Raw genomic sequence first — 27,655 nt, forward strand, 5'->3', positions numbered from 1 at the left:
TTTATTTAAAAGACGTATATGGTTGCTCATCTTAAGAGACACAACTCTGGGTAGCTTACAACAGCAGCAAAACCAAAACATAAGGAAAACCAAAACAAAAACACCACAATCCTTCTCCGTTGATGCAACCAAGACCACCATCTTCAGGTTCCAACTACATCCTATCCCAGCACTTGGGGGAAGAGCCAATTCCTATGGTCTTCCAGAAGACTGAGAAGTGGGGTGGGGGGTGGGGCTGCCAGATCTTAGGGAAGAGTGTTCCACAGGGCAGGGGCTGCTACAGAAAAAGGTGTGCTTCCTAGGTCCCACTAGACGGCAGTATTTCAAGGAAGGGACCCAGAATGTGCCCACTCTATCCAATATGGTGGAACAGGCAGATACTCTCAAGGAGAGGCGGTCCAACAAATAACCTGGCCCCATGCCATGTGGGGCTTTAAGGATAATAACCAGCATATTGAATTGCACACAGAAAAAAACTGAGAGCCAGTGCAGCTCATGCAACAGAGGTGTAATATTAGCAAACCAAGGGGTGCCCAATACTGCATATGCTGCTGCATTCTGCACCAACTTCTGGCTGGTCTTCAGGGGTAGCCCCATGCAAAATATGTTCCAGTAGTCTGACTGAGAAGTGACCAAGGTGTGAGTGAACATAAGCAAGGCCTCCTGTTTCCACGAATGGGTGTAATTGGTGCACAAGATGAATCTGTGCAAAGACCTCCCTAACCATGGCTGCTACCTGCTCAAGTAGGAACCATGAATCCAGGAGGACCCCCAAACTGCACACCAGTTCTGTCCAGCAAAGTGATATCCCATCAAGATAAACATCACCAGAACCTGGGGGACCAAAAACCACAAGCCACTCTGTCTTGCTAGAGTTGAGTTGGACTCAGTTCCTCCCCATCCTGACCCTCGCAGCCTCCAGGCACTGGGTCTGCACCACAACAGCATCACCTGCCTGGCTAGGGGTAGAGATGTATAACCGGGTATCATCAGCATACTGATGATACCACACCCCGTACTATTGAATGACCTCACCCAGAGGTTTCACATAGATGTTAAATAGGAGCAGCGAGAGACCCAAGTCTTGAGGCAACCCACACCATAGGGCTAGATCTCTCCTCCCCACCAACACCGACTGGAACTGGCCACAGGAGGAGGAGAACCATTATAAAACAATGCCTCCAGCTCCCAGTCCCTGGAGCCTGTCAAGAAGGATACCATGGTGGATGGTACTGAAAGCTGCTGAGAGATCCAAGATGGCCAGGACAGGTATACTACTTCTGTCCCAAGCCCTGTGGAGATCATCCACAATGTGGCCAACGCCATCTCAATAATGTACTCCAGCCTGAACCCAAACGGAAAAGGTCTAGATAATCCACCTTATCCAGGGCCTTCTGCAGCTGAGCAACAACACCCTCTCAACAACCTTCCCTAGAAACAGGAGGTTAGAAACTGGATGAACGTTATTCAATACTGTTGGGTCCAAGGATGGCCTCTTAAGAAGGGAGTGCACCACATGCTGCAGCCTCATATAGAATTTCTGCAATGACTGAAATCAAGAGTAAAGGGAGGAGTAAGTATTGCCTTATTTTCAACCTTTCCTTCCATCTTGTCTAATTGCACATTTGCATTTCTAAATATTAAATGCTGACTTAAAAAAAATGAAATTAAAATTAAAAACCTTTTGTTAAAAGATTTGATGTGCCAAACAATCTTTAAAATCTCCTTTAATTGTTGCTTATTAGGAGCTTTAGGCATGCTTGGTTGAAGTTTATTGAGTCCTGAAGCACAGTTTTTCCCAAGCACCATAGCAAATGTTTCTTCTCTACTTTCTTCTTTCACCCAATTCTGGAATTATGTACTTTTGCATTGTATAATCATGTTTTAATTATTTGAACATTATTCTAAAGCTATTAATCTGTCTAGTCATATACTAATGTCTGACTTAATGTTCCTTTTTTGAAGAAAAAAAAGGAAGAATGAGCTCTCTCTGTTTAAAAAATGTGAAGGTGCTACTTGTTGAGGTTTTCCTACTAACGATTAAGACTGCTATTGTACCTCATCATTTTGGCCGGGTGAAGAGGTTGTATTTGATTGTCTCCTTTCACGTGCTTCATGCAAATCGCCTGGGGGGAGGATCCTGCCCAGACTTGTTTCTTACTTCCTCTTTTTTTCTCTCTGCCAATATGTAGCAAGCCAGGCTTGCTCTCAATGAGAGCTAAGTCCTTTAAATATGTTTTGCTTTTGTTTTGCTTTCTGTAAATAAATTATTTTTATAGAAATGCTTGGTGTGTGACTTTTCTGATCTCTCCTGGGCTAAAGGCTTTCCCAGCATTCTGCCAACACTACTTTCCTTATAGTTCTAATTCTTGTCCTGGCATTCCAATATCTGATCATACATGTCCACATGATCATCTCTTCAGGTCAGAACGTTAACATGAGATGAATTGATAGAAGGGTTTCCAGGGGATAGAAATCTGCTTTAATACACAACAAATCCCATTTGGGGATACAGCAATATCAGATGAAATTTAGCAATTTCTATGTTTCTTTTCTCCGGAAAGGAAAATAAAGCATCATCCACTTAGTCTTTCTCTGCCCTAGTGTTAGACTGATATAAATCAATGGAGAGATATTGTGAGATGTGATGGCTAGTGAAATTATATTGTGAATGCTGGTCTGTTACTACAAGGGAGAACTCAAGGTTATTACATAGTCTTGCTCTTTTATGGTCATCTGAATGGTCACCCATTATATGATATAAAAATAAGATTTTTTTTCTGGCATTCTTTGAAAATGTGCAAAATTGATTCAGAGATGGATTCCATTGTAGTATTTCTCTCTCCTCTTGGCTTTTTTCACATACTCATTCTCTCTCATGATGTATGTGTCAGAATGTATTTACAGCATGACATGGTTTATGGATGAAAACATGACATTAGCATGCTCCAATGCCCAACATGTTAGTCATATCCAAGACAGAAAATGCACACTTGTCCCTTCATGTATTTTTATGAAAGGCTGCTGCAGATGCATCCTATTCTGCAATTCAAAACCAGAAACATTTGCACCCTTCACTGCTACCTGCAGAATCCTAAGAAGACTGAAAAATAGTTCTTAGATGCACATGCTTACATATGCCAAAGGAATGACTGAGGTAATTACTCAAAAGTGACAGTCTTCTTTTCACCTTGGAAGCTATCTCCATGGAAACTAAGCCATTTTAAATATAACATTACTCACAGTAACCACTGTTTTTTGTAATGTCAGAGGAAACTACAGTGATCCTTTGTTTTTTGCTACAGCATGAATTTTCCTGAAGTAATTTAATCAGTGACTAATACTAAGCTTGACATAATTAAGAAACAGTGTTATTAAAAGAATGGATTTTTTGCCAAAAGGATAAGAATTAAATATCAGTATTAAAAGCCACCATTGTTTTGTGCTTTTTATTTGAGATCAGATAATTTACAACGGCATTCTCATCTAGAAGCACACAAAAATAGACATGATGAAAGTTTACTCCCTCTACCCAAATTTTAAAAGATATGGATTTGCAGTTGAACCAGATCTAAATTGTTTGCCAGCTGAATTCCTAACTCAGTTTAAGAAACTGACTTTAATCTTTTACTCTGTAAATAGCTTAGGGCTTTCTGATGATCACTTGTCATTAAGGCTACCATATCTGGGCTGTAAATCTTTGCAGCCTAACTAGGGTAACCCTTCCTCTCATGTTTTGGACCAAGGATACTTCACAATTATTATGGTCAAAAACTCTGCAGATAATCAAAATATATGTGGCCAACCCTTATGTTAAAGTCTACAATTTTATATATAGTTTTTAGTTCAGTACATCAAATGACAAAATATTAAAACACTTTGGACTGCCTGGTTCATTCCCTTGTAGTATATACAGTACAGTGCTGTATTTGTCTCTTAGAAATAATTCCCACTGAATTTGGTGGGGGAAGAAGGTGTACAAACTGGCATAGGACTTCAGCCAAAACAATTCTAAGTGCATTTCATTAAATAAACCTGACCCAACCTGAGCCTACAAGACAAGTTTTACTGACAAAGCTTAATATTAAATGCACTTAAAATCAATATTTTAAATGTCAGCTACAATGATAAAGAGTAAAATCAGTAAATATGGCCTTATTGTCATTTAGGCATTTAGAAATACTGTATATTAAGTTTACAACAATGAGTGTTTTTGTGACTGAGGACAACATACTTGTTTTTATTCAGCTACTGAAGGCATCAAAGAAATAGCAGCTACAGTGTAGAACTTTTTACAAGGAAGGATTCAATCTTGTCTTTAACTACTTCTCCCTAACGATTGATTGGTATGAAATGTGATGATAAAGTGAAGTTATACATGTACAACTGCATTAAACAGATGAAATGAAGATCCACATGAAACTAATCTGTTTTGACCCACGGATTTATCATTCCGTACGCATCACCAATGTCTATTTTCTATGTCTGTGTTGGCTTCGTTGGATTGAGGTACCAATTTATAAGAAATCCTTTGAAAAGGCTGGATGTTAGAGTCAAGTCACAGTTGTTCTAAAGTCAAGGAACAGTCTTCAGTGGACTTCCTCCTCAGAAGCAATACAAGTTTTATTCTGTGAGATCATCTTAAAACACTGAGTTCCACCATTAAGTACTACATAGGTATATTACTACATAGGTGTATCACTGCCGTTAAAGATTCAGGACTTTATTAACTAACACTAGCTTGGCATACAGGCAGACAACTATTTTGAATCACTGTAGGCTGTACACTGAAGATGTATGTTCAAACACAATGTAGTATGTATACAACACTCAGCTCTATGCGATTTCTCTCTTTTTCTCTCCTTCTCTCCCCCTCACACATACACACACAACCAAATAAGGCAGTCAAAATATTTATACTATTATTCCGCCTCTCAAGACAAATTCAATAAAAGTAACTCCCCTGATTCCAGCCCTGTCAAATATACAACTAGCATAACATTTTAATTACACGAGCAGATCTCCAGGAATGAGAACCATAGGATTGTTTTCTCTCATTAGAAAAAAAAAATCACCAACATCTGCTTTCTTAGAGTGTGAATATACATACATAGCATATCACACATTGCCATGCTTCTGCCATTAAGCTGATATTTTGGAAAAATCAAATTTTAAAATAAAACATGTATTTCAGCAAGTCATGATTCCAAAAATGCCTTAGACAGAATTACTTGATTGGGGCAATGTGCATATTTTTCAACTGGGGCCTACTATTTAGAATTAAAAATCTCTGAAAAGTATTAATAGAGAGCCACAGACTATTCATTCTATTTACAAATACTTTTCCAAAAAGAGATTTGAAAAGTACTGGGTATTTTTGTAATCTGTACGTCAAGGAAACAGCATTTGTAGGATAAAACTGCACATTTACCTTTCCTTGTTTCGTAACATTCATCTGAAATGCCTTCTGGTTTATTTCTTTCCTTTAAAGTCAATTTTGAAATACCTTTCTATTACAAGGTATTTTCTCTGTCCTTGTAATATTTTAGATAGCTTCCTGAAAAGGCAATCCAAGCAGGCACAAGACAGACCATATATTCTCTTCATAATAGGTTCAGGAGAAGCAGAAAAGCAACATATACTTAGTTGTCTTTATATTTTAACTGGAATATTATGAAATGTCAATAAGTAAGTAAATAAATAGCCCTGCAGTTAGGAAATTCTCTCAGATTTTGCTTTTTATAGGCCACTGGGGTAGGTGGTCTTAGTGGGGCCCTACTTTAAAAAAAATGCATTAGCAGCATAAAAATGAGAGAGAGCCAGTTTGGTCTAGTGGTTAAGGTGCTGGGCTAGAAACCAGGAGACTGTGAATTCTAGTCCTACCTTAGTCATGAAAGCTGGCTGAGTGACACACTCTCTCAGCCCAAATCACCTCACAGGGTTGTTGTGGGGAAAAGAGGAGGAGGAAGGAGTATTTGGTATGTTTGCCGCCTTGAGTTATTTATAAAAATAATAAAGGCAGGGTAAAACTTAATTAATTAATTGAATAAATAAATAAAATGGGCACAGGTGAAAAATATACTTACCAAAACGTGTGGTCCCTTTAGTCCTTACTATAATACAGAGCCTGCAGGATGATCATCTGCAGTGAAACAGATTTGCTGGGAAAGCTGACCTTCACATTCCCATCTCGTGAATGCAGGGTTATGGCAGGCCAGGGGAGGACTGACAGCTGGACAAAAGGGAAAGCTGAGCAACTGGGCAGTGATTCAAGCACATTATTCCCTTGGCATGCTGAAGCCTCCCTTTATTAGGTTAGAAATTTAATATAAAAAAGGCTTCTTTGGAATCTGAAAATAAACATTGCAGCTGATTTGAAAAACCTATAGTGAGTGAATGGTTCTTAATACTGTAGATTTGCTCCATATTTCAGGAATTCCTTGTCCTATAATTTTTTGGTTTATCCCATTCCTCATCTGAACTGGAGGAGGAATAAACTAATAATTTCCAACAGTAAATGTAACTTGTCTTAATGTACTTCTGGCAGCTGGAGGAGTTTCTGTTCCGTTTATCAGCTTGGCCCTTAGAGATCTGAACTATTTGAAACAAAGTATTACCCTCTATTCATATGACAAGCACATTAACGGAATAAAGGAAGATTAAATTCCAAGCAGTCTTGAAAAGAACTTCACCAATTATCATCAAATTAAACTGATTGTATTTATCTGAAAGGAAGCCAACTTTGAATTTTAGGCAATCCACTTCCCAAAAAGGAGGATTATAAGTTTTAGTATTTTTCAACACACACACATGCACAAACACACAGAGACTGTATACTGAATAGTTTCCCTTGCCTGTCAGCTAGGGTTGTCAGTTCTGGCGATTTTTTTCTCCCAACAAATGTGTTATAAGGGCTACTTAAATAGATTTGTGCACATGTGTATATGGATACACACACAGGCCAGAGGCTACTCTCCAAAACTCTTCCAATTATTGTCCGATCAGTCTCTTAGCCACTCAGTAAATTATATGCACACTTTCTATCCTACAAGTTTCTGGACTGGCTAGAACAGGAGAAATCTCTAGCTGATGAACAAACTGGCTTTACAGAGGGCAGGAACTGTGTGATCCTACAGTTCCTAACAGAGAAATACATGCATGCTTACGCCTCCTCCCCATATTGATTTAAAGTCAGTTTTTGATTCTATCTCCAGGGAAAGAGACTGGTAGAAACTGTTTCATTCCTCTATAGACTGAAGGTTACTTTGTCTAATCAAGATGTTGCACAGGAAAACATAGCCTGGTCAGTGACCATAATACAGATACCACTATAATTAAAAAGCCATAGTATAGGGCTTAACATGTAATTGTTAAACGTATTCCTCTTCTAAAGATGTAATTCAATCAGTAGTTGCTTGAACGCTTCAGAAGAGAACACTTTTAAGGAGTACAATTTTCCCTATAACTTGTTCATGTAAGATAGCAAGAAATGGGAGCCCGTAGATGCCTCTTGGAGACCTCTTTTAAATTGGCAAGAATGGAATTCACAGGATCAGAAAAATGTTTCAACTAGGCAGCTGGAGCCAAATTTCTCACACAACTAAGAAAAATACAATGAGATAGACGTAAATCTTTCAACCATATGTTTGTTGTTAAATTTTATATCTGTATATTTTTCTCTATCACATTTTGTTACACTTTATGCTATATAGCTTTAAGAAGAAAAGCCTCATCATGGCTCGATCTCTTGATCACTAAAGCTCATCAGGAGGTTCCCTCTGCCAATGTTGCTATAATTTCCTTTGTTTGCATTGCCCCATTGATTTAGAGTTTGCCCATGTATAATACCTGTATCAAAAGAAGTGTATAATACCTGTATCAAAATGCTGCAGGACAGGAAGGTACAGCAAGGTAAGGAGAGAAAAGCCCGTGATGCTCTTCTCTCAATTCCAGAATTCTAAATGAAGTGTTCTTGCCCTTTGCCCTGTCTTCCAGTGCTTCAGATGTCCTTAACCATCCCTTACAGACTAAGGTTTGTATCATTTGATCATTTTTCTCCCTAAACTATCATTTTAGCAGATTACCTGAGCAGGTGGCTTCATTTAGGTTTTATGTAAGCATGTGTTTTCCTCATGATACATACGTGTGGGTTTGTGTTTCTGTTCATGATTCTTTGCACTCCTACCAAACATCTTAGTAAAAAGTATTTCATTTTTCCAGTCTTCGGTTTTTTGAATAGGGAAACATTCTTGGCTTTTTTTTGTGGTTGTTTAATTATTCTAAGCCAGGGTCTCCATCCCTCCCCCAACCTCCTCCCCCAAGAGTCTCACCGACAGGGAATTTTCCTCATAGTTCTCATACAACTATGCTGGGTACAGAATTGTTGAGCATTGCAAAGAACGTTGGCAATGTACCCTTGTTGCCTTCTGTGCCAAGCTAATTGGGGGCAGTTGTTATCCTATGGAACCAAAGGATATACTAGATTCTGCCCAACTTTTTCTTGCAACTGCACACTGGAAGCAAGCTAAAAATTGCTATCAAACATTCTTGGACTGTGAATTCTGGATTTTAAAAAAATCCAATTTGACATTCCCCCTTTCTGTCACTGAAAATCCCCCCCTGCAGATTACATTAACTGAATTATTTCATTAATAACGAATTCAAAAATTCTGATACCTCTCAATACTGCTTATGAGTGGAGTGTTTCAACACTATTCCATCCAAGACTCAGAGAGTAAAGTACAATGTATATTGTCCCCCATCGGGGGAGATGGGCGGTAATATAAATTTAATAATAAATAAATAAAAATAAATATGCTATAATACTCACTATAATCCTACACTGTTCATTCAGCTAAACAGATGCTAATTTTAGGAAAAGTACTTGTCAAATACCTGAGTGATTTTTACTGAAAAAGTACTTTTTCAGTAAAAGTCACTGAAACATTTCCACTGGGTTTGTACTTCTACATCTGCATGTGGTTACTTACAGTTGTGACCCTCAGATGGAATAACCTCTTTAAAATAGTTGTTTGTTTGACACCAACATTTTTTTTATCGAAATCTAAATGAAGGCATTCATATGGACAGATAAACTACAGTATTTTAATTAAAACAGGAAAACATGGGGAGTTGGAAATCTAAATGAAGGCATTCATATGGACAGATAAACTACAGTATTTTAATTAAAACAGGAAAACATGGGGAGTTGGCTCCAGACTTAGAGTAGATTCATTTAAATCATCTAGTCATGCCTAAGTCGTCCCACTGATTTCATCGCACTGACTATTCTTGCTAAATTTGAGTCCACACATATATAAACAAGACCGAATTCTTAAATACGTTAAACAACCATCTTTTCAATTAGCAAGATTTTTGAATTTGAATAATTCAAGCAATTGGGGGCAACCAGGAAGAACTATACAATTCACCTCTTAACTCTGTAGCTATTTTGTACCTTCAGTTTCTGAAATTTTAGTCGCTAATTTATTGAAATAATAATAATAATAATAAAAAAACACTGTACTGCTGCTAAGAGTGCTAATACTGCCAAGAACAACCAAGAACTAACACAGTAATGCCAACACTCACCATCTGAATAGGTTTCTTGTGCAAGTCTCTCTCTGTTACCAGTTTCTCCTGGTCAGTAACATAGAGGCCTTTTTGTGCCAAAGCTTGGATAACAGCATCATGACCGAGGAGTGGCTTGGCAGCATCACTCTTCAGGATGAGACTCCCCGCACGACAGTAAAGTTCTGCAGACAGCAGCAAGTTAACAACAGGAGGTTTAATATGTTCCTGATCATACTGATCCGTATAAAAGGGTTCTCGAAGCTCATCTGGTATATTTTCTGGAAAAATGGAAAAAAAAATTTGGGTGGCATTGATATTTGTGGTATGACAAAGTCAAGGTTAATGTGGATCTTAAAAATAATTTTGTTAGACATGCCATATTGATAATGTGGAATAGATACAAACCCAGGTTGTGCCTGAAAACACCTTTGTGGCTCTCAGCACAAGAAGCATTTTATAGACAAGAAATAATAGGCAAACATAAATGGCTAACTTATTGTGACATACTAGAATTTTGCCAAGGAGAATGTAAAATAAAATCAAGAGAAGAACTGGTGGCAGAGGGATATAGTTGTCAATGGTCTTCTTATCTACAGTTATTAAAAAGATTTAAAGTAGACAAAAGAGTTTATGCTTGTGAACATTGTAAGACTGAGTTTGAAATAGAATTGTATACAAATGATGAACATGTAATTGCTAAAATGTATAAACTTTTTATTGAAATTTTAAACAGAAGAACAAGTGAAAGAATGTAAGGTAAAGTGGGCTAAAAATTTTGTTTATAATGTACAGATGGAACAATGGGAAAATATGTGGCAGAAAGGACTGAAATTTACACTGTTATAATCTTAATGAGAATATTTATAAAATGATGGATGGTTGGCATATGTTACCAGAGAAACTGTCTAGAATGTATAAAGGCACTTCAAATTTATGTTGGAAATGTGAACAACAAGGGACATTTTATCATGTTTGGTGGATGTGTAAAAAAGCTAGAAATTTTTGGATTTTAAATACACACACTGATTCAGAGGATTTTAAAGATTAATATACAATTGAGACCAGAAGATTTTCTTTTGGGATTGATGGACAAACAGTTGGAAAAAAGTCATGGGACTTTGTTTTTGTATTTGATAACTGCAGCAAGATTATTGTATGCACAAAGATGGAAATATCTGGCATTACCCACAGTGTTGGTGAAGATGATGGAACTTGCTGAGATAGCTAAATTGATTTCTTTGATCAGGGAAAAGACAATATCTATGTTTATTGCTGACTGGAAACGTCTTATGGACTTTTTGTGTAAAACAGAAAAAAATGAACTTATGGTTTATGGTTTTGATGATTAGACAGGATAGATTATAGAAAGAAGAGAGTTATGTTGCAACCGTACAGTAAGAGGTAAATTTATAATTGTACTTGTGACTGCTATAAAGAAGATTGGAAGCCACTTCTTTATATCTTTTTTCTTTTCTATTTTTCTTTTCCTTTTACCCCCCTTTCTTGCACTTTTAGCTTTGTCTTTGATTTCTTTCTTTTTCTTTTCTTTTTCTTATTCTATATTAGTTTGTCTTAGTTTTTATCTTCCTTTTTAAAAAATTTAAAAATTTAAAAAAGGAAAATAAAGCTTCAAAACATCTCTCTCTCTCTCATTTCCCGCCACCGCCCATGATCCATCCACAATCCAGTGGAGCGACTTTTCCACGCCTTTCAAGAATTAAAAAGTCTTCTCTGCCTGAAGCCTATTTTTAATTCAAATGATAAACTTGTGCTTGGTTATAACAACTTCAGACAAAAACGGGGGCTTCATATGGTTTAAAATCCACTCCATAAAAAAAAAAAAAGCTCCTATATATCTCATCAATTAACAAGTTCCCCAACATGCTGGTTTGTTTTGTAGGGAAGATAATTTTGTGAGTCTGAGTCAGAAGTGATATAATATTGACACAGATGTACCACTTCAATAAGAAAAGGACAGCTGTGGAAACAAAGCCTACTTGTTAAATTTATAACTTGCTGGTTCAGCTCATCAGCCTGGAAACATGAACAGCCAAACACAAACTATACATGACCGGAAAGATTATATAAATTAGCAGGTTTAAGAAGATGCTTTGAAGACTGAAGTTGGGGGAGAAGGATTTCTTTAACCTCTGCCAGCACTATCTTCCTTTCAAAATACCTCTAACTGGTTGCAGTAACTGAAACAACATCAGGCAAAATGATCAATACATGCTCCTCTCCCAGGTAGCTGCAAAACGTTGCCAAAAATTTATCTGATCTTGGATCTTCCGAATTATATATAATTTCACTTATATGGACACCAGCAACATGACACGGCAACAATAATAAAGAAAATGTTCCATAATGTACATTGGATACTATCTAACTTTTAGACGCACAGTTAAAACGAATTTTTCCACAGTTAACACGCCAAAGCTTTATATTTTTTTCCCCTAGAACATACATTAATCTTATAAGCACCTTCCAGATTCTGCCAGTTATTATCAATAAAGATTATTATTAGTAAAAGGCTAATTACAATTCTTTTTGATGAATACTTGGGAGAAATAAGAAGATGGAAATTGCAAATATGCTAGTTTTCTCCGATCTAATGCTTTAGAGGACAAAACCAAGGGAAAGAGTTGGAGAAGTCTGAATAGGGTTTTTAGACCAAATCCAGTCTGATAAATCATTTACTATCCAAGAATTTTGCTTTTAGATTATATAACTTTTAAGGTCTATACATTAACTATCAGAATATAGGTAGACCTTGCTTACTGACTGCATCGTGCAGCAACCTTTCGAAGTTATGATGGTGTTGAAAAAAATAACTTTGTGACCAAGGTGCACATTTATGACTTTTGCAGCATCTCTCTCTCAGTCACATGCTCACCATTATAGTCAGTTAGTTTGTGTTGTCCTGCACCTGTCCCATTTCCCCCCACCTCGCAGAGCGGACAGATTGGAGAGGAAGGGATTACAAGGGAATAAGCAGGCACCCGATGGGGAATACACATCGAAAGGAATGTGCTAGCACTGGGGCACTCACAACTCCCAGCCCTGAGAACACTAGGCAAGCAGCTGGTGCTAGCACATTCCTTCTGATGTGTATTCCCCATTGTGTGCCTACTTACTCTCTTGTAATCCCTTCCTCCCCAATGAATGTAAATACAAACATTAATTCCCTTCTTACTAATTATCCAAGTGCTAGGGTGAGCATTCCAAAGGGCAGGGAAGTGTGGGAAAAGGAAAGCCGAAGTAAAATCGTAAATCATGTGATTTTCCACTTAGCAGCCACATCACTTAGAGACCGACTTGCCAGTCCCAACTGTGGTTGCTAAAGGAGGACTACCTATATATCTGCTATCAACTTCTAAATGGGAATGGCCCTCATATAATGAGGCCTTCTCACTGTAAGTCTTATGTACACAAACATACAGATGTGGACCATTTTCACATAGCCAGATCCATTAAGCTATTCAAATCTAGTCAATATCATTGAAACAATAAATTGTTGTGCTGGAAAAGGATTATTGTCTGTTTGAGAATAAAGTCTCTGTCAAACTATTTTCAAAAGTTTGCATTTCTGACACTTGAGGCAGTGGATGGTAGTTTTTATCAAAATATTTTATATTTCCCCAGAACAAGATGGGACAGACCAATAGCAAACAAGAATCAAGAGAAACAACAGAAGTCAACATTGTGCAACTTCAGCAACAGAAGACAGAATATTTTTGTCCTGCCAATACATAAAGAAATACACAAAATAGTTTTAAAACATGTCATAGGCAACCTGGTAATAACTATGCTACTTACAAGTATAGTGACCACACCTCCTTTATTATAAAGGACAGTCATTTATTTCAGAAAGCTGCCCTTTAGATTTATTCATTTTTCAAAAACTCACTTTTGTCCTTTATTTTGGTCATTTAACTTTTACCATACAAATGGTACCACTAATGCACAGTCTTTCACATTCATGTGAAAAATATGGAAATTGAATTGTCTTGCTTAAATAAATTTACATATATGGTTTGATTTTAGATATTTTTATTAAAATACGCATTTTTGTAAAGTTTTTCTTGGTTTTGCTCTTGAATTTTCCTTTGTAAAGCAAAGTTTTAAACATAAACAATGAAAACTTTTTATCCTTATGAACTTCTTTCAGATTTGCCCTTTTCAGGTTTTTCCTTTATTTTTTCCAAGAAAATATGGTCACCGTACTTGTAAGTTAACATGCTTGGGGGGAATCTCCCCAAATTATATAGTTGAGGTAGGTGTCCTATCTTAGAGTGAAGAACCATGCTGAGACAGCATCTTGGTCTCTAGTGTTTACTGAACTACTCTAGTAGACAGAAAATCCGCCAAACTGAAAGACCATGGGAAACCCACACAGATAAACCCAAAATTCAAGGCGGGTCTGCTCTGAGTTTCTTTGAAGGAAAGTTCAAAGCCTCTAAACTATGCATGCGTTTTTCCCCCTGGATAGGGGCCCCCTCCTGCTCACCATCAGTACTCATGACAGTAGGTTTCAATATTTAGTGCCAAGACTACAGTTCCCATAATCTCCCAGCCATTTGTCCTGTTGAGGATTATGGGATATGAGGGAAGTACTTGCAGAGGGCACCCAGTAAGCCTTGCGTGTCCATGTCGTATCCTCTGGCATGTCTGTACAGAAAATATTTTGCATAAATTTAATTTTTGTTGCAGCTAGGGGAGATCATCCAAAGGTAATAATAATTTTTTACTTAAAAATATCTATGCCACTTTTAAAGCCAAGCCCTTTAAAGTGTGCTTCTACAAACAAAAGGAATACAGTGTTAACAATTTTAAAAAATAAAATAATCATAAAATTAAGGCTATATAACTCCTCCCTAAAACTAAGCTACAGCTTTTTTAAAAAGCAAAACAAAACATTGCAATTAATAAAAGCATAAGCCTTTTATTAATTGTGCAAAGCTCAAAGATATGAGCTTTGCACTGAATAACATATGAAAGGATGTGTACAGTCTCACTTATTGTTTTTTTGTGGCTCCAGAACTACTGATATACATCTTTCAGTATCAGAAATTTAAGAATTCTATAGTTTGCTTTAATTGATGAAAGCTCATGGTTCCACTTTAGCTAGCAAAACTATGATGAACAGGGAAACAGATACAGTGGGCTGTTGCTGATAAATTGTCATATCTATTAATGGCTTTTTAAAGTTTTAGCTTAAGTACTGAAAGAAAAATAGCTTGTTAAAGTTATTTTAGAACTTCAAAGAAATTTGTTCAAATGAACCTCCATAAAGTAGCACAGAGAAAACTCGATCTCAGGAGAACTTTTACTGCTGAACTGACACAGAAGTAGACCTCCATTGCTCCTAGAAAGCATACAGATTTGATTGGTGGGCACTGCTTACTTACAACCATGCAAATGCCAATGTAGTTTTCTGTCTCTGCAGTACTAATAGCAGAGACAAAAATGTCCCTTCCAACTGAGTTTCATTATGGGTTGTTGTTGTTGTTTTGGTCTCAGATACTGTAGTATGTAGGGATGACCTTTTTTTCCTTTAAAAACTGAAACCAGGAAGCACATCGAGTACATATTCAGAGTTTTCTTTCTGAAAATAGTCCATGATAAATGTGACCATTAATGGCCAGAAGCCAAGCAACTGAGACCTCATCAACACAAAACCAGCTGGTCAGTGAGGTACACGTCCTTCTTCCATTGTTAATACCAGTCAAAAAACAGGACTGAGGCTTCTCCTTCTTCTGCTTGGATCACTGGGAGATAAGCTGATAAGATACATGAGGGAATGAGGAGAAAGGAGAGAGGGCACCTATATATATCTCATGTGTAGGTCACCACTTATATTAGAATCATGGCAGCTTACAGCAGTTAATTACTGCAAAATATGCAATACAATGAAATACCTACAATAAATATAAAACATTAAAATAACCATGGTAAACATTAAACACTAAAACATCCACAATGCTGTATAACAAACACAACAATGCCCTAAGTCAGTGTTTCTTAAAGTGTGGTCTGAGGATCCCTGAGGGTCCTCCAAAAAAACCCTCTCAGGGGTCCACAAAATCAAAATTATTTCCCAGATATGGAAGATATTTGCAAAAATTTAAAACAATGTCAATCTTCACATTATTATTTTTTATTTGTTAACAAAATATAGGTTTTTTTCATGAAAATATTGTGTTTATGTTAATATCTAATGGGTTTAATATTATTTTTACATGATTCAATAAATAAATATTTTACAAATGCATCAATTTTAATTTTTAAATTGGTAAATATCAATAAATATAACTCATACAAACAAAAGCTATTTTGGGGTCCTCCATATTTTTAAAAGTAGGAAGGGATCCTGAGAGCAAAAGGTTAAGAAACACTGCCCTAAGTCATCAAAGATACATGTGAATGGGTATGCAGATGTGTGATTCCTTGCCAATGAAATATAAAATGATACCACAGGAATAAAAACATCCTAATGATGCAAGTAAACCAAATGAAGTGCACTTGTATGAATATGCATGATGTTCTGTTTTACTATATAGCTTATTACCACAGAATTCATTTAAAGATGCTGTGGGGGAGCATGATCCATCCCTCAAATGTTGAAGTCGTTTGATTTTGCTCGACTAATGTCCAACAAATCATCTGATTTATCTTCAATATAAAATAAGCAGCAACTAATCCAATGACTTGCCTTCCTTGCCCTACTCCACTGTGTTTATTAGTTTTTCTGAACAAATTTGTAATTCTCTTTAAAGTGATGGTTCTAAAACTGTGCATCCCAGAGTTCCACAGCAAACTCATAGGGCACTGCAGGATACTTTACATTTTTGAACTAATGACTTAATAAATGGAACTGTTTAGTATTTCTTTTGACCTAAGGTCACTGTGAAAAAATTACTGAGACACTAAGGGTGCCGTGAACTGAGAAAGTTTGGGAACCACTGCTTTAAATTATTACTTTTTCTAGTAAAAAGAAATGAAAAACAGTGTGATCTTATAGAATCTTCCACTAGATACACATTTTGAAGAAAATTATGAGAATTTCAAGCATATATCCATTACACATGTAGAAAGTCATGAAGATGACAGGGATATGCAGGCTCTGTTGTCTAGGCAAATGTGGCTAAAGCATTTAAATCCAGAACTTCCAGATAATGTTCAAAAGCAGTTCAGACAGACAACTTCCTGAGTCACAGTAGTGTATGAAGGGGGACGAAGTACAGAACAACCAGACTTGCAAGATTCTTTATTATAGCCAATCTCAATAAAAGTAGTTTTAGACATCTTGTGGAGTTGATTTCATGGTCTGGGCTACCTAGTGGGACTGATATCTATATGCTGCGAAAACTCTTGTGTCTGTCTGATACTCTGTAACCTTTAACTGGGTGAAATGGTGCATCATAGTCCAACAGTTTTTGAACCAAGTTACCTCAAATGGGCTATCTTACAGAAAGTGTCCAAAATCCAAGACCCATGACTCCCATGGAATAGAAATTTGGCAAATTTTATAAAACATTTTATGACATAATACAAAATGTCATAAAACATTTCCAGTGGTCAACTCCTGATGTTTGACTGTGCTACACAGTTCAACACTGGCTACTTTCAAGGCAGATTCTCCCTGAATTTTTAAGAACTTTTCCAGTACATTAGAAGCTTTGCCATTGTTGAAGGCATTGAGGAATCTGGTAAGGAAATACCTCTGAAATGATGACCCAAGAGGTTGGGTCACAGGTTGTCTAGTCAAAGCTAAATTTAGAAATGGAGACTTGAGTATTTTCAGCTTTGTTTGATTTCAACATATTTCAAAAACAATCCTGATGCTGTAGATTAAGGTTTTATCATTCATATGGATTTGACTGACAAGGGTATTCATGAACCATAATATCTCTTCCCCCTCCTTTCTCCTAAATAAATACCTTAATACTATAGCAGTCTATTCTCAATAAAACAGTACAGGTAAACAAGATGAATTTATACTAAAATAATTTAGCTTTTAAAAAAAGCTAAATGTGAAACAGAAGTACAGATTGTTACAAAATTATTTTTTATTTAACAAAGTAGAATGAAAATCTTGAAAGGTAGCCATATTTTTGTTGCTGTTTAAGTTTTATTCTTTTTATGATCCTTGGCATTAAGTCATGTCTACGAGAGCTCAAATGTTTTATTTAAGCTAAAGTTAATATTCATGTACATCAGGGTTGGGCAGCTCCTAGATCTCCTGTGTCCCCAGCCCCATTTCTGTGGCCTTGATAAAGAACAAGCTTCTGAAATGTTCACCCAGCCATCTAAAGCCTAGTGAGTAGGCAGCATACAAATTATAATAATAAATAAATGGAAATTTATGGTAGCATAATAGGATCAACACAATAGTAGCATTTTTGAATTTCAAGACTTTATGCAGCACCGTCCATGGGGGAAAGTAAGAAAGTCAAGATGAGGGCCATGGCAACACAATGGAAGCCCTGCCCCTTTTGTACATTTGTCAATGTTGTATACATGTAAAAAGATGCAGGGCTTTGATCACGCTGCCACAACTGCCATCTTGACTTAAAAAAAAAAACTCTGCAGACGCCACTAATTTTAGGTTGGTGAGTTGACATTAAGCGAGAAATAATCCAGTGTTCCAAATAATGTGCAACAAGTAGCTTGCTGAAATATGGACCTTTGATTCATATTCGTTGTGAATACTGGATACTCAAGCATTCTTACTCAGTTTTTTTCATTTTCATAAGAACAGGAGCTGCACATAATAGGTTTTTAAAATGGCACCTTTACAGTAAGTTTCTTTTAAGTGTGAGGCGATTTATGAACAAGCTCTCACTTCAAGTTCAGTTAACTAGGAAGTCAATACTAAATTTGGTAAATTAATGCTCTGTGCTGATTTCTCCTCTATTCCAGTGAGCTTTGAAGTCAGAATATAAAGTTGATAAGCAGTTTAAACTAGTTGTTTGGGCAATCTAGCTCACCATAAATATAATGCTGCTATGATTATCAGCCCAGCTGAATTTAGATGTAGGGAGATAACATCAGGAAGTAATTTGTGTTCCATTTTCAGAAGGCATTGACCACAGAAAGACTGAAGTCTTGATTATAGAAGCACAGCCCAAGCTTTTTGCTTTCCCAAAGATGCTGCGGCATAAAGAAAATCAAGGTTTGCATTGCAAAAATTACTGTAATATTGTGATGGACAGCTTTGCTGTTTTCTCTTTAGGCGTGGGGCCCTGCATTTTCCGTCTCAAGATGGGATGCAGGCAACTCCAGTCTCTTTTCCTGCCTCACCCTTATAACCTTCAGTTGAGCTCTTTTCCTGTAACGACAGTGCTGATGTTGCTACAGTTCCCTTATGTGTCTGCTCTATATAGTACAAAATGTTCCCATGTGCAAAAGTAAACAAAGGTTTTTGAACTGCCACACCAAATTGCTTGCAAAGGAAATAAAATAAATTGAAAGGTGCTGTTCCTTTCATCTCAATTTATACTCTAATTATATCACCCAAATGCATCCATTTCTAAAAGCAACATGCCACAGTACAGCTTAAAACTGGGAGCAATCGAAGTTAGGATTACATACTAAAAATCCACTGAAATAACAACAGCTTGGGCTAGAAATCAATTTTCCTCCCACCTCTTTTTTTTCTCTTTCATGCTATGTCTCTTTACAATATAACTCTAAAGCAAGAAGAGTCATTTTTACCAATCTGCAAGTTTCACTAAGCCCCTTTCTAGCTACAGTGTAGAATATACAGCTAACTTAGTAACACAAAGAGAAAACATTAAAGGATTTCAGATCAGGACAGCAGTTACGCTCCACCACAGAAAAAGATGCCAGTTGCCACTCAACAAAATGCCCTGTGATAGTAATGCCAGCATGACTTCAAAAGTTTTTTTTAAATCCTTTATGGAAGTAAGCAGTAGAAATAAGGTAACCTGTTAGCCATAAAATACAGCACAAAAATAAAGAAAAGGGAAAAGAGCTGGGCTGTACAACAAAGACTAGAGAACTCTTGGAATCAGTCAGCTGGTAGGAAATTAAAAAAACAACAGAGAAATAAATCTATACAGTCTACTTTTCAAGATACCATATACTACATAAGGATGGATCAAAAGATAAAGATAAATAAGGAAGCACTAACTAAATTTAACTATGGCATATCCAACACTTGTGCCAGTGTATTGTAAGGGGTTAAGCCAGTGTTTCTCAACCCTAGCAACTTTAAGATGCGTGGATTTCAACTCCCAAATTCTCCAGCCAGCAGTTGAAGTCCACACATCTTACAAGTTGTCAAGGTTGAGAAACACTGGGTTAAGGTGCTGAGCTAGGATTCGGGAGATCCAGTTTCAAGCCCATCCTCTGCAATGGAGACTCACTATGTAACTCAATGTGCTTCACAAGATGGTTGCTGTGGGGAAAAAATGGAGGAGGGAGTGCTATGTACATCATCCTGAGATCCTGAAAGAAAGTGGGGAAATAAACCTAATAAATAAACACACACTTTCAGCAGAGAAGTGAAACTTTAAATACCATTAATTTTCAGCACCTTTTATACTCTTGGTCCTATTTAGAATCACTGAAAGAAAGATTTGCTGGTGGCATTTGGCAACATAACATGCTGCTGCTGTATTATATGTTGTGATTTAGTAATGCAGAGAGGGGAGAAGGTCTTCTCTTAAGCATCTGAAATCCAAGCTATGTATCACTCCTAAGATATAAAATAAACATATCACATTCAACCCAAAAATAAAATTAGTAATTAGTAAGTTTGCTGTAGTATAGAAATGGTAAGCATCTCTATGGCTAATTCCAAAAATGAATACAGCTACCAAATTCCGACAGGAAGCTCTGGCATGGGCTGATCCATGAAGTCAAGAAGAGTCGGAAGCGACTGAAGGAATAAACAACCACCAAATTTAAACCAAATACAAATATTTAAACTTATTTCACGGGCAGTAACCTCATCAAATTATAATACTTCTATATTGGACCAGTTTAGAAGTCACTCAGGGAATTCAGGAAGAGGAGCATCTGCTTGATCAGCCAGAATAGATCAAATGCTCCTTTTTTATTATACTTTTATTTTATTTATTAGATTTACATGCCACCTTTCATTCTGGAGCTCAAGGTGACATATATAGTGCTCCCTTCTCCTATCTTCCCCACAACAATCCTGATGGGTAGTTGGGCTGAATGTGATTGGCCTAATGTCTCCCAGTGAGCTTCCATAGCTGAGGGAGTACTAGAAACTGCCAGTGCAACACTTTATCGAGTACACCACACTGGCTCTGGGTGCATAGTAATTAAATGCTAATTATTGCTTCTTCATGTCTATCTTATGATTGCACTCTATTTTTGTTTTAAATCCGTTCAATTGTGTCCGATTCTCAGAGATTTCCTGGACAAGTCTCTGCAGTTTTCTTGGCTAGATTTTGGGAAGTGGTTTGTGCCATTGCCTTCTTCCTAGGGCTGAGAGAGAGCAACTGGCCCAAGGTCACCCAGCTGACTTTGTGCTCAAGGCAGGACTACAGTTCATGGTGCCCCGGTTTCTAGCCCAGTGCCTTAACCACTACACCAAACTTGCTCTCGTACTCTATTTAGTCTACTGTATATTGAGAAGCAGATTATGTAAAATGTAACTCTGAATACATTTTTTAAAAATTATGGGTTCCACTTGTAAGCTCTGGAGAAGTTTTGAGATCCAGAGTGTTCAAAAAGAGCACATTTGTTATTTAGAGAATCCTATTTAGACCATGTACCTCTATACCTTGCAGACCTCTGTAATAAGTCACAATAATGTTAAAATGACACACACCATTATATTATGCAAATGTTGCAATTGTGCAATGACATGATGCCTGATGCAAGTGTGTAAGTCATGTCATGATGTCATGATATGTCATAAATTGTTGTCCCTTCCCCCCACAGTCACCCACTATCCCTTTTTCAGGAGCAGAGCTAACTGCCGTTAAGCTATTGTGTCTTACTTGGATTTAAATTCAACGTGTTCCTCCTTATTCAGTAAACTACTGACCTCAAGCAGTTAGTCAAGGGCAAAACTACTGTAGAAGATTGTTCAGATGGAAAGGACAGATAGACACAGGACTATCTTCATCTTGAAACATTTCACCCCCCACAATCCCTCCATCTAGATAGGTAACCAGAGCAAGAAAAAATAAAAGAAGCATCTCAAGAAACCAGAAAAAAAGCAGTTATATATCTTTTGTTCTTCAGCAAAGGATCATTACCTCAATGACGCCATGAGCTAAACTGTGAAGGGCCACCCAAGATGGGAAGGTCATGACAGAAAGGTCAGACTAAAAACGATCCCTGGGGAAGGTAATGGCAACCCACCCCAGTATTCTTGCCGTGAAAACAAAATTCTTGGGAGGAGAGCAATGACAAATCTCGATAAAATAGTTAAGAGCAGAGACATCACAATGACAACAAAGGTCCGCATAGTTAAAGCAATCCTGTACAGCATTTCTGAATTCTTTTTTCCCATAAAAGATATTCCACAGCAGATTTCCCAATGATAGGTCCAGTATGATTCCTACTCCATAGTAATATATGGCTGCGAGAGCTGGACCATAAGGAAGGCTGAGCAAAGGAAGATAGATGCTTTGGAACTGTGGTGTTGGAGGAAAATTCTGAGAGTGCCTTGGACTGCAAGAAGATCAAACCGGTCCATACTCCAGGAAATAAAGCCAGACTGCTCACTTGAGGGAATGATATTAAAGGCAAAACTGAAGTACTTTGGCCACATAATGAGAAGACAGGACACCCTGGAGAAGGTGCTGATGCTAGGGAAAGTGGAAGGCAAAAGGAAGAGGGGCTGACCAAGGGCAAGATGGATGGATGATATTCTAGAGGTGACGGACTCATCCTTGGGGAAGCTGGGGTTGGTGAGGACCGACAGGAAGCTCTGGTGTGGGCTGGTCCATGAAGTCACAAAGAGTCAGAAGCGACTGAACGAATAAACAACAACATATGTTTTGTTACCACAACGAAAGATTTTAAATGTTCCAAAGTTAGCTAAATAAGCCACATCCAGCAAGGCTATTCATCATGTAAATGAAAAAGAGCCAAATAAACTAAAGTATAACTTACTGTGTTGTATAAATTAAGTCTGTTTCTCTAACATTCCTAATCATTATCTGTGTTGGCTGCACTAATGGGACTTGGAGCCCAGCAGGTTCCCCACTGCTGTTATACCTAAATTTATAAATGAATAAATTAAACCAACAGAGGGGTAGATTCCTGCATGTGAAAACAGCCACCACAAGAACATTCTCTTAGTTTAAGCAGCAATCATTTGTTTTTAAACTTTGCCCAATCAATTAGCTGAAGAGTTTTAGTCCACTCAGGTATTTCCATATCGGTATGCAGCTGCAGACGGAGGGGCTTGTTTTAAATAAGTTATTTGAAGTGACAAGCAGAATGACTCCTTTTAGAGAAGGAGAACTTAAAAAATGAGAGTTAAAACCACCCAAACATACTGATTTTTCCAGCCTTTAGGAATCATACTGGACCTATCATTGGGAAATCTGCTGTGAAATATCTTTTCTGGGAAAAAAAGAATTCAGAAATGCTGTACAGGAGAATGAATTAAACCTCCTTCTTGTACCCTTGCAAATCCATGGAAGACTCAAATCTTACCTCTTGAAATCTATGGAAGTTTCCATTTCCTGACATCATCAGAGGTCTACATTAGCTTTCCCAACCTGGTGCCCTTCACATATGTTAGGACAGCAACTCCCAGAATTTCTACTCGGTATGCTGCAGAATTCTTGGGAGTTGTAGTGCCAACACAGATTATATTGTAGTCATAGTATAGATAATACAGTAGTCTTAACCTGGTTGGTGGTCTTCTGAAAGGCATCAAGTTGGGAAAAACTGCACTAAGTCACAATGTGATTTACAGTATATGATTTGTCTTTATCATGTCAACATAAGCAATTTTCAGATGCATAGAATTCAGTTCCCACAATTCTCAGCAGTGACAGTGGTTAGAAGTCTACATTGTCTAGAAATTGTCTAGATTGGGAAACAGGGTTGTAACTAAGGTTCATAACTTATATGTTGCATGAGCCCAGCTAATTGTGGGTTACTCAATTAACTACAGTTAAGCAAATAAAAACTTAGTGCAATATATGAACTAGATAATCATGTCTAATTCAGCCCTTATGGCTCATGGATCCTTAACAGAATACATAACAGATTTGACAATAAAACAAATACATCCTCTGAAACTAGTTCAGGGTCATGGTCTAGGGATACAAAAGTCATGCCACCATGCAACCAATTAGGAGATGTCTGTATAAGAAGTGCAGCTTTGTGTTTATAATGATCACATTCACACATTGCTCTTATCCAGAGTTCACTTAATAAAGTATGTATTGTGTACACCACAGCTGGCTAGGTTCACAAACCAGCTGAGCTGTAAAACATGATTTACAAATAACAGTAGCTTGATTCAAACTGCATGTTAAGTCAAAGCCAAGCAAATCACATTATAGATTTGCAACCCAGCTTTGCAGTTGTTCTGAGTTCTCTGGAAAGAATAAGAATTATTCTACTAAGATTTAGCTTTCAGTCCCAGACTTGTTTTCATGGGCACTGTCCAAACTCCTCTGCTCTTTACCACAAGATTTCAAGCTACCACATAAGTAATTATATTGTAGTAGGAAGCCCCTTGTTATTTTAGATGCAATGAAAATTATTTTCAAATGTTTCTTCATAGAAAGGATTAACATATCATTGGGATAGGTTGAATAGGTCATGTTGGTAAACTGAGAATTCTCTGACAAATGAAAACAATTTCTGTTAATTATTTTATGGGGTTGCTGAAGTATTTATATTAGCAATGGATTTAGCATTTGTTTTACCCAAATGCAGGCACACACACCCACACAGGCACTGATGAGGCAGCAAAGGATGACAAATATATGATAATGTCATCATGCAAATGCTGCAGCTTATGTACTTGTTAATAAGTATTGTGACATAAATCACATCTGAATTACGATTTCATATACATGTCATTCTGATACATCACAGCTTGTTATTACGGACATTGCTGCACAAGTTTTTAAAATGCATGCTTATGCTTCCATTGCATTTTAAAAAAAATAAAAACAAGTAATGCATCCTGAAATATGCCATGACCCCATCCAACATCAACATGGCATGCAAATTAATGCAATGACAGCCCAGGATGCATGAAGGCTAAATGCCGTGCTACTCAGCATGTTGTGGTGCTGCCTACCTTAAAATACGACCCACAATTTGGGCTGCTAAAATGCGATGTTACATGTGTCGACGCTCCCATTAAGTTCAATAAAGGAAGGTTATATGACATTACAGCCCTAAGATGCTATAAGATAAGGCCACCCAGCTAACCTGACATGCTATAGCAGACATTTTTTCTTCTAAACTCAAGCTACTTGATCAAACTTCTAAGCAATACCCATTCAATCTGCAGTGCCTAGCCAAAATTGTACCCCTGGAGCTGATCTTCAGTAAATTTATTTGTCTATAAGATACTCTGGACGTATAATTACTGAATCAATGCAACTTGAATATAAATCTTACCTTTAAGAAATTACAATGTCACTTCACTACACTTCAGAAGTATATAGCTCTGCTTAAACAAACCTATAGATGGAGCCATTAAATCAATTCACTCAACTGGATTACATTTGAACAATGCATATTGATTGCTACATTAGAGCCAAAAGATTACTGAAAGTATATAGCATATAACCTTGGTTGCATTTCCAAAATAATTAATTTATAACAACAAAAGTTAATAGAATGTTCAGTGGTTGGGTTCACAAATCATGCTATCGTTTAATTTTGTTAACTATGGTTTGCTGAATCAATCACAATTAGTTTGATTCACACATTGTGTTAAACTATCAAACATGATCTGTAAATCATAATGGATGAATTCACTCAATATTCTAAACTAAAATCAAATAAACTACATTACATAGTCAACTTATGTTGTAATTAGATCACCAGTTAAACTTATTTGCAGTTTAAGAAATTAGAAATCCACACTAAAGGATAACCTGTTTTTAATTTTATAAATACCGCTCTCTGCCTCTTCAAGGCACTTTTTTACAAAATGAAACATGCACGAAACTCCAAAATAATAGTGCAAAGCCCATTCCATATCTGCACTACAAAGATAATACCAATTTACCTTCAGGGTTGCAATAAGCATTATTGTGATTACACAAAATCACATATGAATATATATATGGTCCCAGTGGTAGTAGGGGCACTCGTGGCTGTGACCCCCACGCTGGGAGAGTGGCTACAACAGATCCCAGGAACAACATCAGAGCTCTCTGTCCAGAAGAGTGCAGTGCTAGGAACAGCTAAGATACTGCGCAGAACCCTCAAATTCCCAGGCCTCTGGAAGATGACCCGAGGTTGAGGAAGACACATACCACCCACAGGGGTGAGAAGGGATTTTTTTTTTAATACATAAACAAATGAAATATTTTACAATATACTGTCAGGTGTAGTCTTTTTGTGGCTACACAAAAATAAATGTCCACTCCTCCAAGGGATAGTGCGGTGTTGGAATGATACAATGATGTCACTGTAAGGGCCAGGGCTGAAAGTTTTGTTCTTTTATGGGGGAGGATTGAGTTTCTTTAAAGACTCAATATAGTTACACGAAACCCACCAGAATCTTACAAGACATTAGGAGAGTGTATGGGTGTTTAACTTCAGCAAAGGATCATTACCTTGTCGTGGTGCTGGAGCTTGAGCACCTCAATGATGCCATGAGCTAAACCGTGAAGGGCCACCCAAGACGGGAAGGTCATGACAGAGAGATCAGACTAAATGCGATCCCTGGGGAAAGTAATGGCAACGCACCCCAGTATTCTTGCCGTGAAAACTAAATGGATCAGTACAACCAGAGATATGTCGGTATAGCATCGGAAGATGAGACCCACAGGTCAGAAGATGGCCAAAATGCTACTGGGGAGGAACAGAGGATGAGGTCAACTAGCCCCAGACGTGATGACGCAGCTACCTCAAAGCCGAAAGGACAGCTAGCGGCCAACGGTGTTGGTGGTGAACGGCGAATCCAATGTTCTAAGGATCAACACACCATTGGAACCTGGAATGTAAGATCTATGAGCCAGGGCAAATTGGATGTGGTTATTGGTGAGATGTCAAGATTAAAGATAGACATTTTGGGCGTCAGTGACCTGAAATGGACTGGAATGGGCCACTTCACATCAAATGACCACCAGATCTACTATTGTAGACAAGAGGACCACAGAAGAAATGGAGTAGCCATAATTAATAGTAAAGTGGCTAAAGCAGTGCTTGGATACAATCCAAAAAATGATAGAATGATCTCAATTCGAATTCAGGGCAAGCCATCTAACATCACAGTGATCCAAATATAGGCCCCAACCACAGATGCTGAAGAAGCTGAAGTAGATCAGTTCTATGAGGATCTGCAGCACCTACTGGACAACAGACCTAAAAGAGACATTATTTTCATCACAGGAGACTGGAATGCTAAGGTGGGCAGTCAAACGACACCTGGAATTACAGGTAAGCATGGCCTGGGAGAACAAAACGAAACAGGACATAGGCTGATAGAATTTTGCCAAGACAACTCACTCTGCATAACAAACACTCTCTTCCAACAACCTAAGAGACGGCTTTATACATGGACTTCACCAGATGGACAACACCGAAATCGGATTGACTACATCCTTTGCAGCCAAAGGTGGCAGACATCTATACAGTTGGTAAAAACAAGACCTGGAGCTGACTGTAGTTCCGATCACAAACTTCTTATTGCACAATTTAGGATCAGACTCAAGAGATTAGGGAAGACCCACAGATGAGCTAGATATGAGCTCACTAATATTCCTAAGGAATATGCAGTGGAGATGAAGAATCGATTTAAGGGACTGGACTTAGTAGATAGGGTCCCGGAAGAACTCTGGACAGAAGTTCGCAACATTGTTCAGGAGGCGGCAACAAAATACATCCCAAAGAAAGAGAAAACCAAGAAGGCAAAATG

The 27,655-nt window shown here is 37.5% G+C and overlaps 1 protein-coding gene across 1 annotated transcript in view; it reads right to left on the reverse strand.

Annotated features, from left to right (window-relative positions):
* The window catches only part of CAMSAP2 (calmodulin regulated spectrin associated protein family member 2), a 76,583-nt gene that overhangs the window by 42,855 nt on the left and 6,073 nt on the right, over window positions 1-27,655 (reverse strand). The window contains exon 2 of the mRNA XM_063298383.1: window positions 9,592-9,851. Coding sequence (XP_063154453.1) covers window positions 9,592-9,851 — 260 coding nt within the window. The remainder of the gene's footprint in view (window positions 1-9,591; window positions 9,852-27,655) is intronic.

This window comes from Candoia aspera, chromosome 3, assembly GCF_035149785.1.
Source record: "Candoia aspera isolate rCanAsp1 chromosome 3, rCanAsp1.hap2, whole genome shotgun sequence".
Taxonomy (NCBI): Eukaryota; Metazoa; Chordata; class Lepidosauria; order Squamata; family Boidae; genus Candoia; species Candoia aspera.